This window comes from Tiliqua scincoides, chromosome 3, assembly GCF_035046505.1.
Source record: "Tiliqua scincoides isolate rTilSci1 chromosome 3, rTilSci1.hap2, whole genome shotgun sequence".
NCBI lineage: Eukaryota > Metazoa > Chordata > Lepidosauria > Squamata > Scincidae > Tiliqua > Tiliqua scincoides.
In genome coordinates, this window is record NC_089823.1 from 235,203,654 (window position 1) to 235,216,167 (window position 12,514).

The window sequence follows — 12,514 nt, forward strand, 5'->3', positions numbered from 1 at the left end:
ACAGAAAGTGAGCATGCCCACACTGAGAGATTAAATAGCCACATGAGATTTACTCGGAAATTGTTGAGAGCTTTTGCCAGGGCCTCAATGGTCTCCATGTCAAGATGGTTTGTTGGTTCATCCAGAATGTAGAAGTTGGGGCTGGAAAGACAATACGTTTCAATGAATCTGGCATCTGCTTGGAAGAGTCCCATACCAATCCTCAAATGTACATCTTTTCACAATAAGCCTTTAGCAATGACAACATCAGAAACCACAGAATCTGCCTGATAGCCACAGAAGCCCTGGGCTAAAAACTATCAACCCAGCACTATGTGAACCGAAGGGTTCTGCGAGAAAACTGCATAACAACGACTGGGCTAGGAACTCTTCTTCTAAGAGAGAGGAACCTTAGTTTAGTGGTACAGCTCATGCTTGCCTTAGAAAAGTCCTAGGTCCAACGCTTGACATAGTCAGTGTAAAAGGGCCTCAACATGGCCCTGCCCAAGACTCAAAAAGCAGTTGCTAGATGACCATATAGTTGTCATGCAATACAAAGGGGGCTTGTCACACACCTTTCAACACTATTGACAAACTAAGATTTGAAACCACAGTTTCATCACAGTTAAAACTAATTGCAGTTCCCCAAATTTGGATAACACACCAAGCTACAGTTAGCTTAATGCTGAAAGTGAAGCTTTCTAAGTCCTCTTTTGGCATGAGAAGGAGGTGAGAGAACCCAAGGCCCACACAGGTTCATTTGCAATAGCCCCAACTTGCCATATGATTTATTTCTGCTCGAAATATGCTGCTACCCTGTAAATAAGATATAAGACCAAGCAGCAAGCTAGAAGCACAAGGATACATTGCCTCACATTAAGCACTACAGAGTCACACTTAACATTAAGTTCTAAAAGAAAGCATACCAGGACATAGTCATTTGGGCAAAAGCCACCCTGCTCTTCTGGCCTCCGGACAGGCTGGCGACAGGTCGGACTGCTAGCTCCCCTGAGACTCCATAGCACCCCAGCTGGTGACGGTACTCTTCCTCGGTCTTCCCTAGAACCCACACACAGAAACGTATCAAATTAGCAGAGGACAGATTTCTCTACAGCTGTTACATTCGACATGATAATTAAACTGAATTTCTAAGTTAAAGGGCAGTATGTCAAAGCCAGCAACCTGCTGGGGAGGGTTACTGCTTTCAACCTCAGCTTGTGGGCTTCTCAGAGGCACTGGCTGTAAACCAGCGCTAGAATAGATGGGCCTTTGATTTGATCCAGCAAGGTACTCCCATGTCTTTTAAGGTTTCATAGCACTAAGATTTTTGCAGCCACTCTACATTCCAAGTTCAGTGGCAAACATGGAATTATTGAGATGGTGTGGTGTTGAAAGCATGCGAGGAAGAGGATCACATGCTATTTTAACCAACAGCTAGGAAAGGCAACCCCAGGCTACTAGGATCTGGATGGTAAGTTTATTTGACAGTGTATTTAGGTCAACAGTGAGACAGATTCTTGTGTGACTAATGTAAGGAGAAGGCAGAAACAGCAGCAGCCATGGCTAGGAAAAGAAGGCACTTCAGGTTTTCTGATTCTCAGGTGACAGATAACATGATATGCACTTGAACACAAACTACCAACCCTCAAAACCTACTACTACAACAAATATTTATATACTACTTCTCAGCAAAAAAAAATTTCACAAAGCAAAACTAGGTGCTGCACAAAAGATAAGCTTGTCTTTTAAAAAACCACGTCCTGAAGAAAATTCAGAAGATGAACCATCTTGATGCTGCCACAAAAAGCACCAGTTCTGCTAGAAGCAGGGCAAGCTGAAGGCCAGTGAGAGGCAAACCAAACCTATCCTACAGCAAAGTCTCTTTCATCATGGACCAACCAACCAACCTCACAGAAATCCCTCAAGCTCACCTGGGAACCTCTTTGCTAGCAACTCTGTGGCACTGATGTCCAGATCCAGCTGATCCACATGGTGCTGACTGAAGTAGCCAATCTTAAGGTTCCTGCCAAGCCAAAAAAGACAGAGTGCACATGATAGCAACAGACCACCTACCACTGCTTAACCTGCCAACAGAAAGGAATGATTTTTCTCCTTTCCTTCTGAAATGGACAAACATATTGCCTTCTGTTTAAGAGAAGGGAGCATCTGATTGCTGCTCCTTAGTTGCCCTGGAATATTACCCACAATGTCTGCCCTACTAGGGGTAACAAAGCAGATGGTGCCAGATCTTCAAAGTTTAGCATCGTCAGAGTTGGATTTCCATCTTCCCCATTCTTGGCCATACTGGTGTATCTTCCTTTTACAAGTTGAGCCTACCCACAGATTTTCCATCACGTGGATCTGGTTCAACGGAGGTCTTCCAGACCCACGTTGAGTCTTACTTGGCCCAACCTGAACCCTCCAAAGGCTACTGGAGCTGTGCTCTGGTCGCCTCCTGAAGGCTTTCTGAAGCCCATAGAGGCCTTGCAAGTGCCTGCAGCCTCTGCAGTCTTCAGAATGGCTGTTTCAGGCAGAAAAATGTGACTTCTGGTAGGGAATAACATTTTAACACCTTTTAAGCATTCTGAGGCTCAGGGAATGCCTTAAAAGTTATTAAAACATCACTTCCTGCTTCCTGAGGGAAACTGGAAGCTGTGTTTTCCAGCCTGAATGGGCCTTCTGAAGCCCTGCAGAAGTTGCAGGCAGATACACACTGCCTTTGCAGGCTTCAGAAAGTCCTTTGGAGGGTTAAAAGGGGCCAAAACAGCAGATTTCTATATCCATGTTTGTGGTATCTGCAGGGGGTCCGAATGTTTCCCTCATGGATACCAAGGCACCACCTGTCTATTTATACTTAATGGTAACAACCACTTTTGGCCTAGTAGCCATTTATGGATCCCCCCCCCCCATTGGTCTGGCACATGCAGAGTTGGTGGGGGAGCAGTACTGGTCTCTCACTTTGTACAGTTCTTTAGAAAAGGGTGGAAGCAGCAAGAGAGACTTGCACTGCTTCTGCCTTCTTGTGAACCCTTTGTGCATGATGGAGGATTTGGGAATGGGGAAGAGAGAATGGAGCTTTGAGTAGGGGCAAATACATTCTAGCTATTAGCATACACGGTGAGGTTGAGGGTTTAGAATCATGAGAATCATGAAACCTAGAAACTTGCCTTCTCAACTAAAACAAAAAACCTGAAAATTCCCTTCAGCCAAATTCACACCATCACTGAAGCGATGCTGGAGGTTTCTCCGCACAGACAGAAAGACAGCAATACAAAGCACGTGCTCTAAATCCAAAATAGAAATTAATCTTTTTCTAGAGTTCTGCAACAAGGCAGCCAGTTTCTACACTTTGATCTCTCCACCCAGCTTCCTCAAGCCCTCTCATCTGTGCTGAAACTACCTGTGAGCGTGCCGAATCCCTTGCACCGGTGTCAGGTCTCCCATTAGGATTTTCAGCATAGTAGACTTGCCAGCTCCATTCTCCCCCACCTAAAGGGAAAAAAATGAATTACATCCTTTGCGTCTGAGAGTTTGGGGTATGGTAAGAAGGTACAGTGAATGATAAAAAAAAAACAGAAGCAAGTTCATGGGTAAGAGTTACAGGGAACAAGCGGAGAACAGTGAACAATATTGGTACTGGCCAATTACACAGGCCTGCAAAACTGAGGGTCAGAAAACATGGTGGTTTGATAGGCATCCGTTTTGCCCTATTACGTCTAGTTTTGGAGATATAGTATAGTCTCTTTAGTGAATGGTTCAAGCAGCTTCCGCTTGAGGAAGCCATGGTGTAGGCTTCCTCATGAGGAAGCTGCTTGAACCATTCACTAAAGAGGCTATGTCATGTCTCCAAAACTAGATGTGATAGGGCAAAACGGATGTCATTTTTGGAATCAGTACCCCAAATATACCCAGGAATTGATGTAACGTTTAAGGAAGCAAAATGTGTGTTGGCCTGTGTTAACTTTTGGTTAGATCATATCTACTCTGCATTATACAACCCTAGGTTCTTCCTCTACAGGTCAAAGCCAAGATAATGTGAGGCACACTGCAAGATTACAGGAACTTCCTCAGAGATTAAATATGCAGGGTGAATATAAGGACAGCACACCTCACCTCAATTACAGAATCAAGCCTGACTAGCTATACTTAACATGGTAATACTAAAAAAAGTTATCAAAGATCTTATGTTGCCTTAATAGGGTCTTGTTTTTTAAAAAAGAAAAAATTGTTTAATAAAATTCATGTCCTGAGCAATTGAATAGTGAGTGGGCTACATAAGGTAGCAAAATGGCAAGAAGGGTTTACGAAATGCTTATGGATCTTCAAGAAAGACTTCCCAGAAGGATCTGAATAGCTCTAGTTTGGGAAGAAATCTTCCTTTCCAACTGAGTTTCAGAATGATCATCACTGGAACTATTTTTGGTTCCTCTGAACTGGCATCCCTAATCCCAACCTCCTGCTGTTGTACATCTGGTTCCACAGTCCAAAGGACACATTGGGCCTTGTTTAGTCTTTCCATCAGTATTGCTCCCACTGTCCCAGTTCTATTAGGAAAAATGTCTCCATACCACACATATGCGGGACTCCAGGTCAGCAGAGACCGAGAGGGAGTGAAAAATGTAGTGGTTGGGCTCATAATAAAAGTCCACTTCGTCCAGCTGCAAGATGGGAGGAGAAAACTTCTCAAAGCCATCTGGGAACCTGCAGGAAATAGGACAGGAAGTTGAGCAGAAGAGGGAATGCCACAAAGGCAAGTTAAGTTGCTTCTGTATCACTGTGCCTAGTGCAATGTTGGCTATAAACAAGAATTTCATGCATGGGTTTAACTTGGCAAAAGCTGGTACACCTCAAACCCCACCATGCAACATGGGACTCACCTTTTTGAGCACTGCCCATGTATCCCCTGCCACTGTTCCCTTTAAGTTGCATGCCCCCTCCCCCAACAGTGGCCCTATGCCTCCCCCATGCCCTGCTCAGTTCACCCTGGTGGCGCTTTTCTGACCACCAGCATTGGGATCGATTTGATGCAGAGCCTAGCTCCTTGGATACCATTCCATAGATTATGGGCTGTGACAGTGTTGCCATGGATACTGAGGGTGTTACTGGGAATGACTGTGCCAATGCTGCTCTGCCAGGACAGGCTTAGCATATAGCCCTTCTTGCAGCAACTGTTGGTGTTCCAACAGCACAGCATTGCCAGAACGGGCTTAGGATATGACAGATGCCATTCCAGCATCTGAATAGGACTGGGCCATAACAGGCAGTCATAGGATGAGCTCCAAAAGAATCACAGTCACCACAGAGCAGGTGAGACAGCAATTGGAAGCTGGGGGGTGAATGGCTCTCCTTGTAAGAAAATATCAAACCTCTCTCTCTCAGAGAAGTGTGCATGCCCCTGGCCTGTGGGGTGAGCAGCAGGAAAAAGCTGTTCAGGAGACCCCCCTCCACTGATAAAAAGGGAAGAGAAGGACAAGCAGTCATTCATCTGTCTGTCCTCCCAGAGCTCCCAGTCAGATGCCTGCATCCAAGTTTTTTGTTTTTAAAGCGGGGGGTCTCTTTTAGGAGATGTTCTGGGGAATGTACACAGAATGCCCTGAACACAACAAGTTGAGCCACTCCAACTAGCAATGTGATACTCTGCAACCAGGTCTTAAGCCTCTTCTCAATTCTAGATAAGCCACCGTCTTCTCACCCACTGCTGCTTGATGCAAATTATCAAACCAGCCACTTCTCTGACTCCTGAACACACATCAGGTTGCAAGACCAACCAACACTTGGGCCAGCAGTCACATGAGGCAAGTGTGTGTTTTGTGTTCTGGAGACTGAAATGACAGATTGGAAAGCAGTTCTTGCTCAGGGTGGGAGCAAGTCAGGCTGCAAGTTCTAATAAAGAAGTACTTACTTCATTATCACCTCAGATTCCTTATCAACAGGTTTCAGTTTTGGCCTAAGAGACAAAAAGCACAAACTAATTATAGTCAAGGAGGGATAAAGTATCTCAGGCTGAGTCCCACCAGCAGAAGCAGGGAGGGCTTCTAGTCAGAGTATCTGGGAAGCAGCCACCCCAACCCCACCCCAAGCTCACTGGAGACAGTGAAAAGGACAAAAATTTTAATTTTTCTCGATCTGCTCCTAAAAATGCCCTGAGTTTCAGAGACAAGGAATCAAATCACTTCCTTGCTCAGCATTTGAAGCACTGAACACCTCTCGCTGGGAAAGAGAAAAGATCTCGCTGGGATCTCCATTTCCTATTAGAACTTCTGTCCCATCATTTTGCCAACACATTTAATTCAACACAGTAATGCCTTCAGAGGAGTTGTCCCATTTCATATCAGTAGAGATCTCAAAAGGGAAATCTGTCTAAAGATCTCCACTACTTTTGGTAGATTTTATTTTTAAGCTGTCTCCACCTGAGCAATTTCCCTTTCTCTCCAAATCAACCTTCAGATTCTGCAGTTTTGCATCTCTAGACCAAATCTGGACCAAATGTGCACTCCAAATACATGCCAGTTTCATTGCCCTTCTTCTTCCCCAGCCCAATCCACAATGCACAATCCAGCTGGGCTTGACACTCACAGCTTCTCCAGCAGTTTCAGTTTGCTCTGTACTTGAGATGCCCGGTTTGCATTATAGCGAAATCGATCAATAAAAACCTAAAAGAGAAAAGATCAGAATCTCTTTAACAGAAGCTCCAGCAAAGGCTGCACCACAAGGACAGAGTTTAGCCATTGTTCCTAACCCTGATAACTGTAGGGAAATACAGTATAACCTGATGATTTTTAATGGGATGTACTTTCAAAAAGGCATGCCTTGGAGTGCACCAGTAGCCAAGCAACAAGACCTAAATAGTATCTAGCACATCTCTCTCTCCCTCTCTGCCAAAAGCAACATTAGATCAAAGTAGTATGTACAACAGTGAACCAGTGGAGTGCACATTCTGTACATCCATGGCTATGCTGCAGACTCTGACATCAAGATACTTTGTCCTTTCCTCATCCTAAGTCACAGGGAAAACTGGGATTATATACATAGTGGGGGCTCAGAAATATGAACACCTGTGTTGGAAAACTCTTCATTTTACCCCAATTTCCAACATCTCACCAGCCCTCTGCTACCCACAGACATTTTAAAAGAGGTTTCCCATTTTATGAGCAGAAGATAACTAATCTTTGAAGCACGGTTCTACAATATGCAAAAGTACTTCGCGTAGTGTATTTTATTGGCTTCCTTGACAAACGACTTTAATTTTTTTTAAGGTTGTCACCTTCTTAAAGTTGATGAATCATGAATCTGCATATGAGAAAATTAGTCAATCTAAAGACCAAAGCTATACTTTATTTTTAGAAGATGCATGAGTGTACTGCAACAGATAGCATCTGGAGACATTCCCCATCTCTCTACTGTAAGAAAGAATGTGTCTAACACAGCCCTTTGTTACCTACAATTTTTATTTGTATCTGTATTAAAAATATTTATTTAAAAAGTTTAAAACATAACTGATTAATGATGGGCATTTTTTTCGTCAAATAAAATTACAGGGGGCCCCCATATCTGCTGATTCACTTAGCTGAGGATCAGGTTCGCAGGGACCTGCAGAAAATGTCCCCTCTGATCCAGAGAGTCCTCTGAGCACACCAGAAGGCAAAAACATGCAACTTCTGGTTTTACGAAAGCACACCAGGCATTTTTAAATGCCTTATAAGGCATTAAAAACGTCACTTCCTGTTTTTTCCATAAAACCAGTTACATTTTTGCCTTCTCAGGCTTGGTCTGAGCCCAGCAGAGGCTGCAAAAGGATGCCTGTGGCCTTTGCTGGGCTTAAAGGACCCTCCGGAGGCGAGAGGAGCAGAGCTTCCCTCGCCTCCGGAGGGTGGGGGGGACATTCACTGGTATCCCCCTGGTTTCAGTTAATTGCAGGGGAACCAGGGCATGCCTGTATTTTCACTGTTTAGTTGATAAATTAATAATTGGTTTTCATTTATTGAGGTGCAGAAAATACATGTCACCTTTGTCTAGACCTATGGTCCTTACAATCCTGTGCATGTCTACTCAGAAACAAGTCCTTGAGTTCAATGAAACTTACTCCCAGGTCAGTGTAGGACTATAGCCTTATTAGACAGCTTGAACAAAATACACTTCTCACACTGATCCCCAAGGAATTGTCAGTACTGCACATATAATTCCACAGCAGCAGTGGTGTAGCTATCTGTCCCAGGTGGGGCTATCTGAGCTGTCTGGCTCAAGGATGGGGTGACACCACTACTGGCCAAAATTGTGGAAACTTTGGTATTTATGAATAATACTATGTTATATTTCAATTGATAGGTAATTTAGTGCAGAATGTAATTCACACTGTGTGGAATTATCTGTGTTTTATCAAAGGTATAGCTAAATACCTAGAAAAAGAAAGCACAACTGCCTTATGTAACAAGTGGATTTTCTTATTCCCTTCTCAAAACAGATCAATGAGACTGATTGTCTGAGAGCCAATGAGGTGTTATGACACAGCACAGAACCAATAAGGTGTTGGTAAGAGTCAATTCGCATTTCCATGTATTGGAGCTAATGCTAGAATTCCTTATTCAGTTGTGTCAATGTCCTCAAGTTGGCCACTGGTTTTTTGCTGGTTACTGATTTGTTGGGTAACCTCTACTATTATGTAGTAAAACATAATAGCAAAAACACATCAAAACAAATAAAGTTAATGGAGGTGACACCATCAGTTACCATACTAGGTGACACCAATCCTAATGATGTCACTGGTGGAATGTTTGGGTGTTGCTGGTCACACATTTAGATGACTTTTAAAGTAGATCTCAGAACTGGACTTTCACCCCCTGCTTGTGGGGAAAATATTCAGAGTTTATTTTCTGGCCATTTTTATGCATTTCATGTCATGACTATTACTGAAAGTAATTTTTTTGTATGTGTGCGCATGTCTGCCAAAAAATTATGAGGCCCAAGAGTAAAATGATCTAGCTAAGTGATTTTTAAAAAACTAGTGATTAAAAAAGCACTGAACATGAGATAAGGCACAGGTTTACATAACATAAGAAACATAAGAACAGCCCCACTGGATCAGGCCATAGGCCCATCTAGTCCAGCTTCCTGTATCTCACAGCGGCCCACCAAATGCCCCAGGGAGCACAACAGATAACAAGAGACCTCATCCTGGTGCTCTCCCCTACATCTGGCATTCTGACTTAACCCATTCCTAAAATCAGGAGGTTGCGCATACACATCATGGCTTGTACCCCATAATGGATTTTTCCTCCAGAAACTCGTCCAATCCCCTTTTAAAGGCGACTAGGCTAGACGCCAGCACCACATCCTGTGGCAAGGAGTTCCACAGACTGACCACGCGCTGAGTAAAGAAATATTTTCTTTTGTCTGTCCTAACCCGCCCAACACTCAATTTTAGTGGCTGTCCCCTGGTTCTGGTATTATGTGAGAGTGTAAAGAGCATCTCCCTATCCACTCTGTCCATCCCCTGCATAATTTTGTATGTCTCAATCATGTCCCCCTCAAGCGTCTCTTTTCTAGGCTGAAGAGGCCCAAACGCCGTAGCCTTTCTTCATAAGGAAGGTGCCCCAGCCCCGTAATCATCTTAGTCGCTCTCTTTTGCACCTTTTCCATTTCCACTATGTCTTTTTTGAGATGCGGCGACCAGAACTGGACACAATACTCCAGGTGTGGCCTTACCATCGATTTGTACAACGGCATTATAATACTAACCGTTTTGTTCTCAATACCCTTCCTAATAATCCCAAGCATAGAATTGGCCTTCTTCACTGCTGCCGCACATTGGGTCGACACTTTCATCGACCTGTCCACCACCACCCCAAGATCTCTCTCCTGATCTGTCACAGACAGCTCAGAACCCATCAGCCTATATGTGAAGTTTTGATTTTTTGCCCCAATGTGCATGACTTTACACTTACTGACATTGAAGCGCATCTGCCATTTTGCTGCCCATTCTGCCAGTCTGGAGAGATCCTTCTGGAGCTCCTCACAATCACTTCTGGTCTTTACCACTTGGAAAAGTTTGGTGTCGTCTGCAAACTTAGCCACTTCACTGCTCAACCCTGTCTCCAGGTCATTTATGAAGAGGTTGAAAAGCACCGGTCCCAGGACAGATCCTTGGGGCACACCGCTTTTCACCTCTCTCCATTGTGAAAATTGCCCATTGACACCCACTCTCTGCTTCCTGGCCTCCAACCAGTTCTCAATCCACGAGAGGACCTGTCCTCTAATTCCCTGACTGTGGAGTTTTTTCAGTAGCCTTTGGTGAGGGACCGTGTCAAACGCCTTCTGAAAGTCCAGATATATAATGTCCACGGGTTCTCCCGCATCCACATGCCTGTTGACCTTTTCAAAGAATTCTATAAGGTTGGTGAGGCAAGACTTACCCTTACAGAAGCCATGCTGACTCTCCCTCAGCAAGGCCTGTTCGTCTATGTGTTTTGAGATCCTATCTTTGATGAGGCATTCCACCATCTTACCCGGTATAGATGTTAGGCTGACCGGCCTATAGTTTCCCGGGTCCCCCCTCTTTCCCTTTTTAAAGATAGGCGTGACATTTGCTATCCTCCAATCTTCTGGTACCGTGGCCGTTTTGAGGGACAAGTTGCATACCTTAGTCAAGAGATCTGCAACTTCATTCTTCAATTCCTTAATAACCCTTGGGTGTATGCCATCAGGGCCCGGTGACTTATTGATCTTTAATTTATCAATGAGGTCTGAAACATCTTCTCTTTTAACCTCTATCTGACTTAACTCCTCGGTCAGGAGGGGCCGTTCGGGCAGCGGTATCTGCCCGAGGTCTTCTGCCGTGAAGACAGATGCAAAGAACTCATTTAATTTCTCTGCCATCTCGGTAAGTCTCCTTTTATCTCCCCTTTCCCTCCCTCACCATCCAGAGGGCCAACCGCTTCTCTGGCGGGTTTCCTGCTTCTAACATATTTGAAGAAGCTTTTATTATTCCCCTTAATGTTGCTGGCCATGCGTTCCTCATAGTCTCGCTTGGCCTCCCCTATCACCTTCTTACATTTCTTTTGCCACAGTTTATGTTCCTTTTTATTCTCTTCATTAGGGCAAGACTTCCATTTACGGAAGGAAGCTTCCTTGCCCTTCACAGCCTCTCTAACTTGGCTGGTTAGCCATGCGGGCACTCTCCTGGATTTAGTGGAACCCTTCTTTCTTTGCGGTATACACCTCTGCTGGGCCTCTATTACTGTTGTTTTAAGCAGCCTCCATGCACTCTGGAGAGACTGGACTCTTTTTACCCTCCCTTTCAACCTCCTTCTAACCAGCCTCCTCATTTGAGGGAAGTCCGCCCGTCGGAAGTCAAGGGTTTTTGTTCGAGATTTGCCTGGTATTCTTCCCCCAACGTGCACGTCAAAACGGATCGCAGCATGATCACTGTTCCCCAATGGCTCAGTAACGTTTACATCTCTAACCAGGTCCTGTGTACCGCACAAAATTAAATCCAGAGTCACCTGTCCTCTGGTGGGCTCCGTGACTAGCTGATCTAAGCCACAGTCATTTAGCACGTCAAGAAATCCGGTTTCCATATCGTGACCAGAACACAAATTGACCCAGTCAATATGAGGATAATTGAAGTCCCCCATGATTACAACCCTGTCCCTCCTTGTCACCTCCCTGATCTGTTTCCTCATTTCAAGGTCCCCATCAGATTTCTGGTCTGGAGGACGATAGCACGCCCCCAGTATTACATCGCTGCACAAGCCTGGTAACTTAACCCACAGAGATTCTACGGTGGAGTCGGACCCACCTTCAATCTCTACTTTGCTGGATTCTATCCCTTCCTTAACATAAAGGGCCACCCCACCTCCAACACGCCCCTGCCTGTCCCTCCTGTAGAGTTTATAGCCCGGGATTGCGGTATCACACTGATTCTCCGCATTCCACCAGGTTTCCGTTATGCCCACTATGTCAATATTTTCCCTTGTCACCAGACATTCCAGTTCTCCCACCTTTGCTCGTAGACTTCGGGCATTCGCATAAAAGCATTTATACACGGAATGCCCCAGATGGGCTGCTTATTCGCTCCTTTGTCCCCGCATCCTCTCATTGTGCCAAACCGTCTATCACATCCCATCACGCTACCTTTCCCAATTTCTTCTCCTACCCTGCCTTTGTCTTGTTGTTCTCTAACCTCCCCATCCTCATCCCATAGGGATGAGGAGTCCCGAACCGGATGCCCCTCGGCTCCTGTCGGCCTTCCCCCAGGGATCAGTTTAAAAGCTGCTCTGCCACCTTTTTAATGTTATGCGCCAGCAGTCTGGTTCCATTCTGGTTCAAATGGAGCCCGTCCCTCTTGTACAGGCCCCGCTTGTCCCAAAACGTTCCCCAGTGCCTAACGAATCTAAACCCCTCCTCCCTACACCACCGTCTCATCCACGCATTGAGACCCCTGATCTCCGCCTGCCTAGCTGGCCCTGCGCGTGGAACAGGTAGCACTTCAGAGAACGCTACCTTTGAGGTCCTGGCTTTCAGCTTCCTGCCTAAAAGC

The 12,514-nt window shown here is 45.0% G+C and overlaps 1 protein-coding gene across 2 annotated transcripts in view; it reads right to left on the reverse strand.

Annotated features, from left to right (window-relative positions):
• Positions 1–12,514, reverse strand: part of ABCF3 (ATP binding cassette subfamily F member 3) — a 36,012-nt gene that overhangs the window by 3,942 nt on the left and 19,556 nt on the right. For both annotated transcript variants that reach the window (XM_066621788.1, XM_066621789.1), the window contains 7 exons: positions 6,556–6,632; positions 5,882–5,926; positions 4,548–4,680; positions 3,380–3,468; positions 1,911–2,002; positions 906–1,038; positions 54–141 (listed from right to left, as the gene is read on the reverse strand). In XM_066621788.1, coding sequence (XP_066477885.1) covers positions 54–141; positions 906–1,038; positions 1,911–2,002; positions 3,380–3,468; positions 4,548–4,680; positions 5,882–5,926; positions 6,556–6,632 — 657 coding nt within the window. The remainder of the gene's footprint in view (positions 1–53; positions 142–905; positions 1,039–1,910; positions 2,003–3,379; positions 3,469–4,547; positions 4,681–5,881; positions 5,927–6,555; positions 6,633–12,514) is intronic.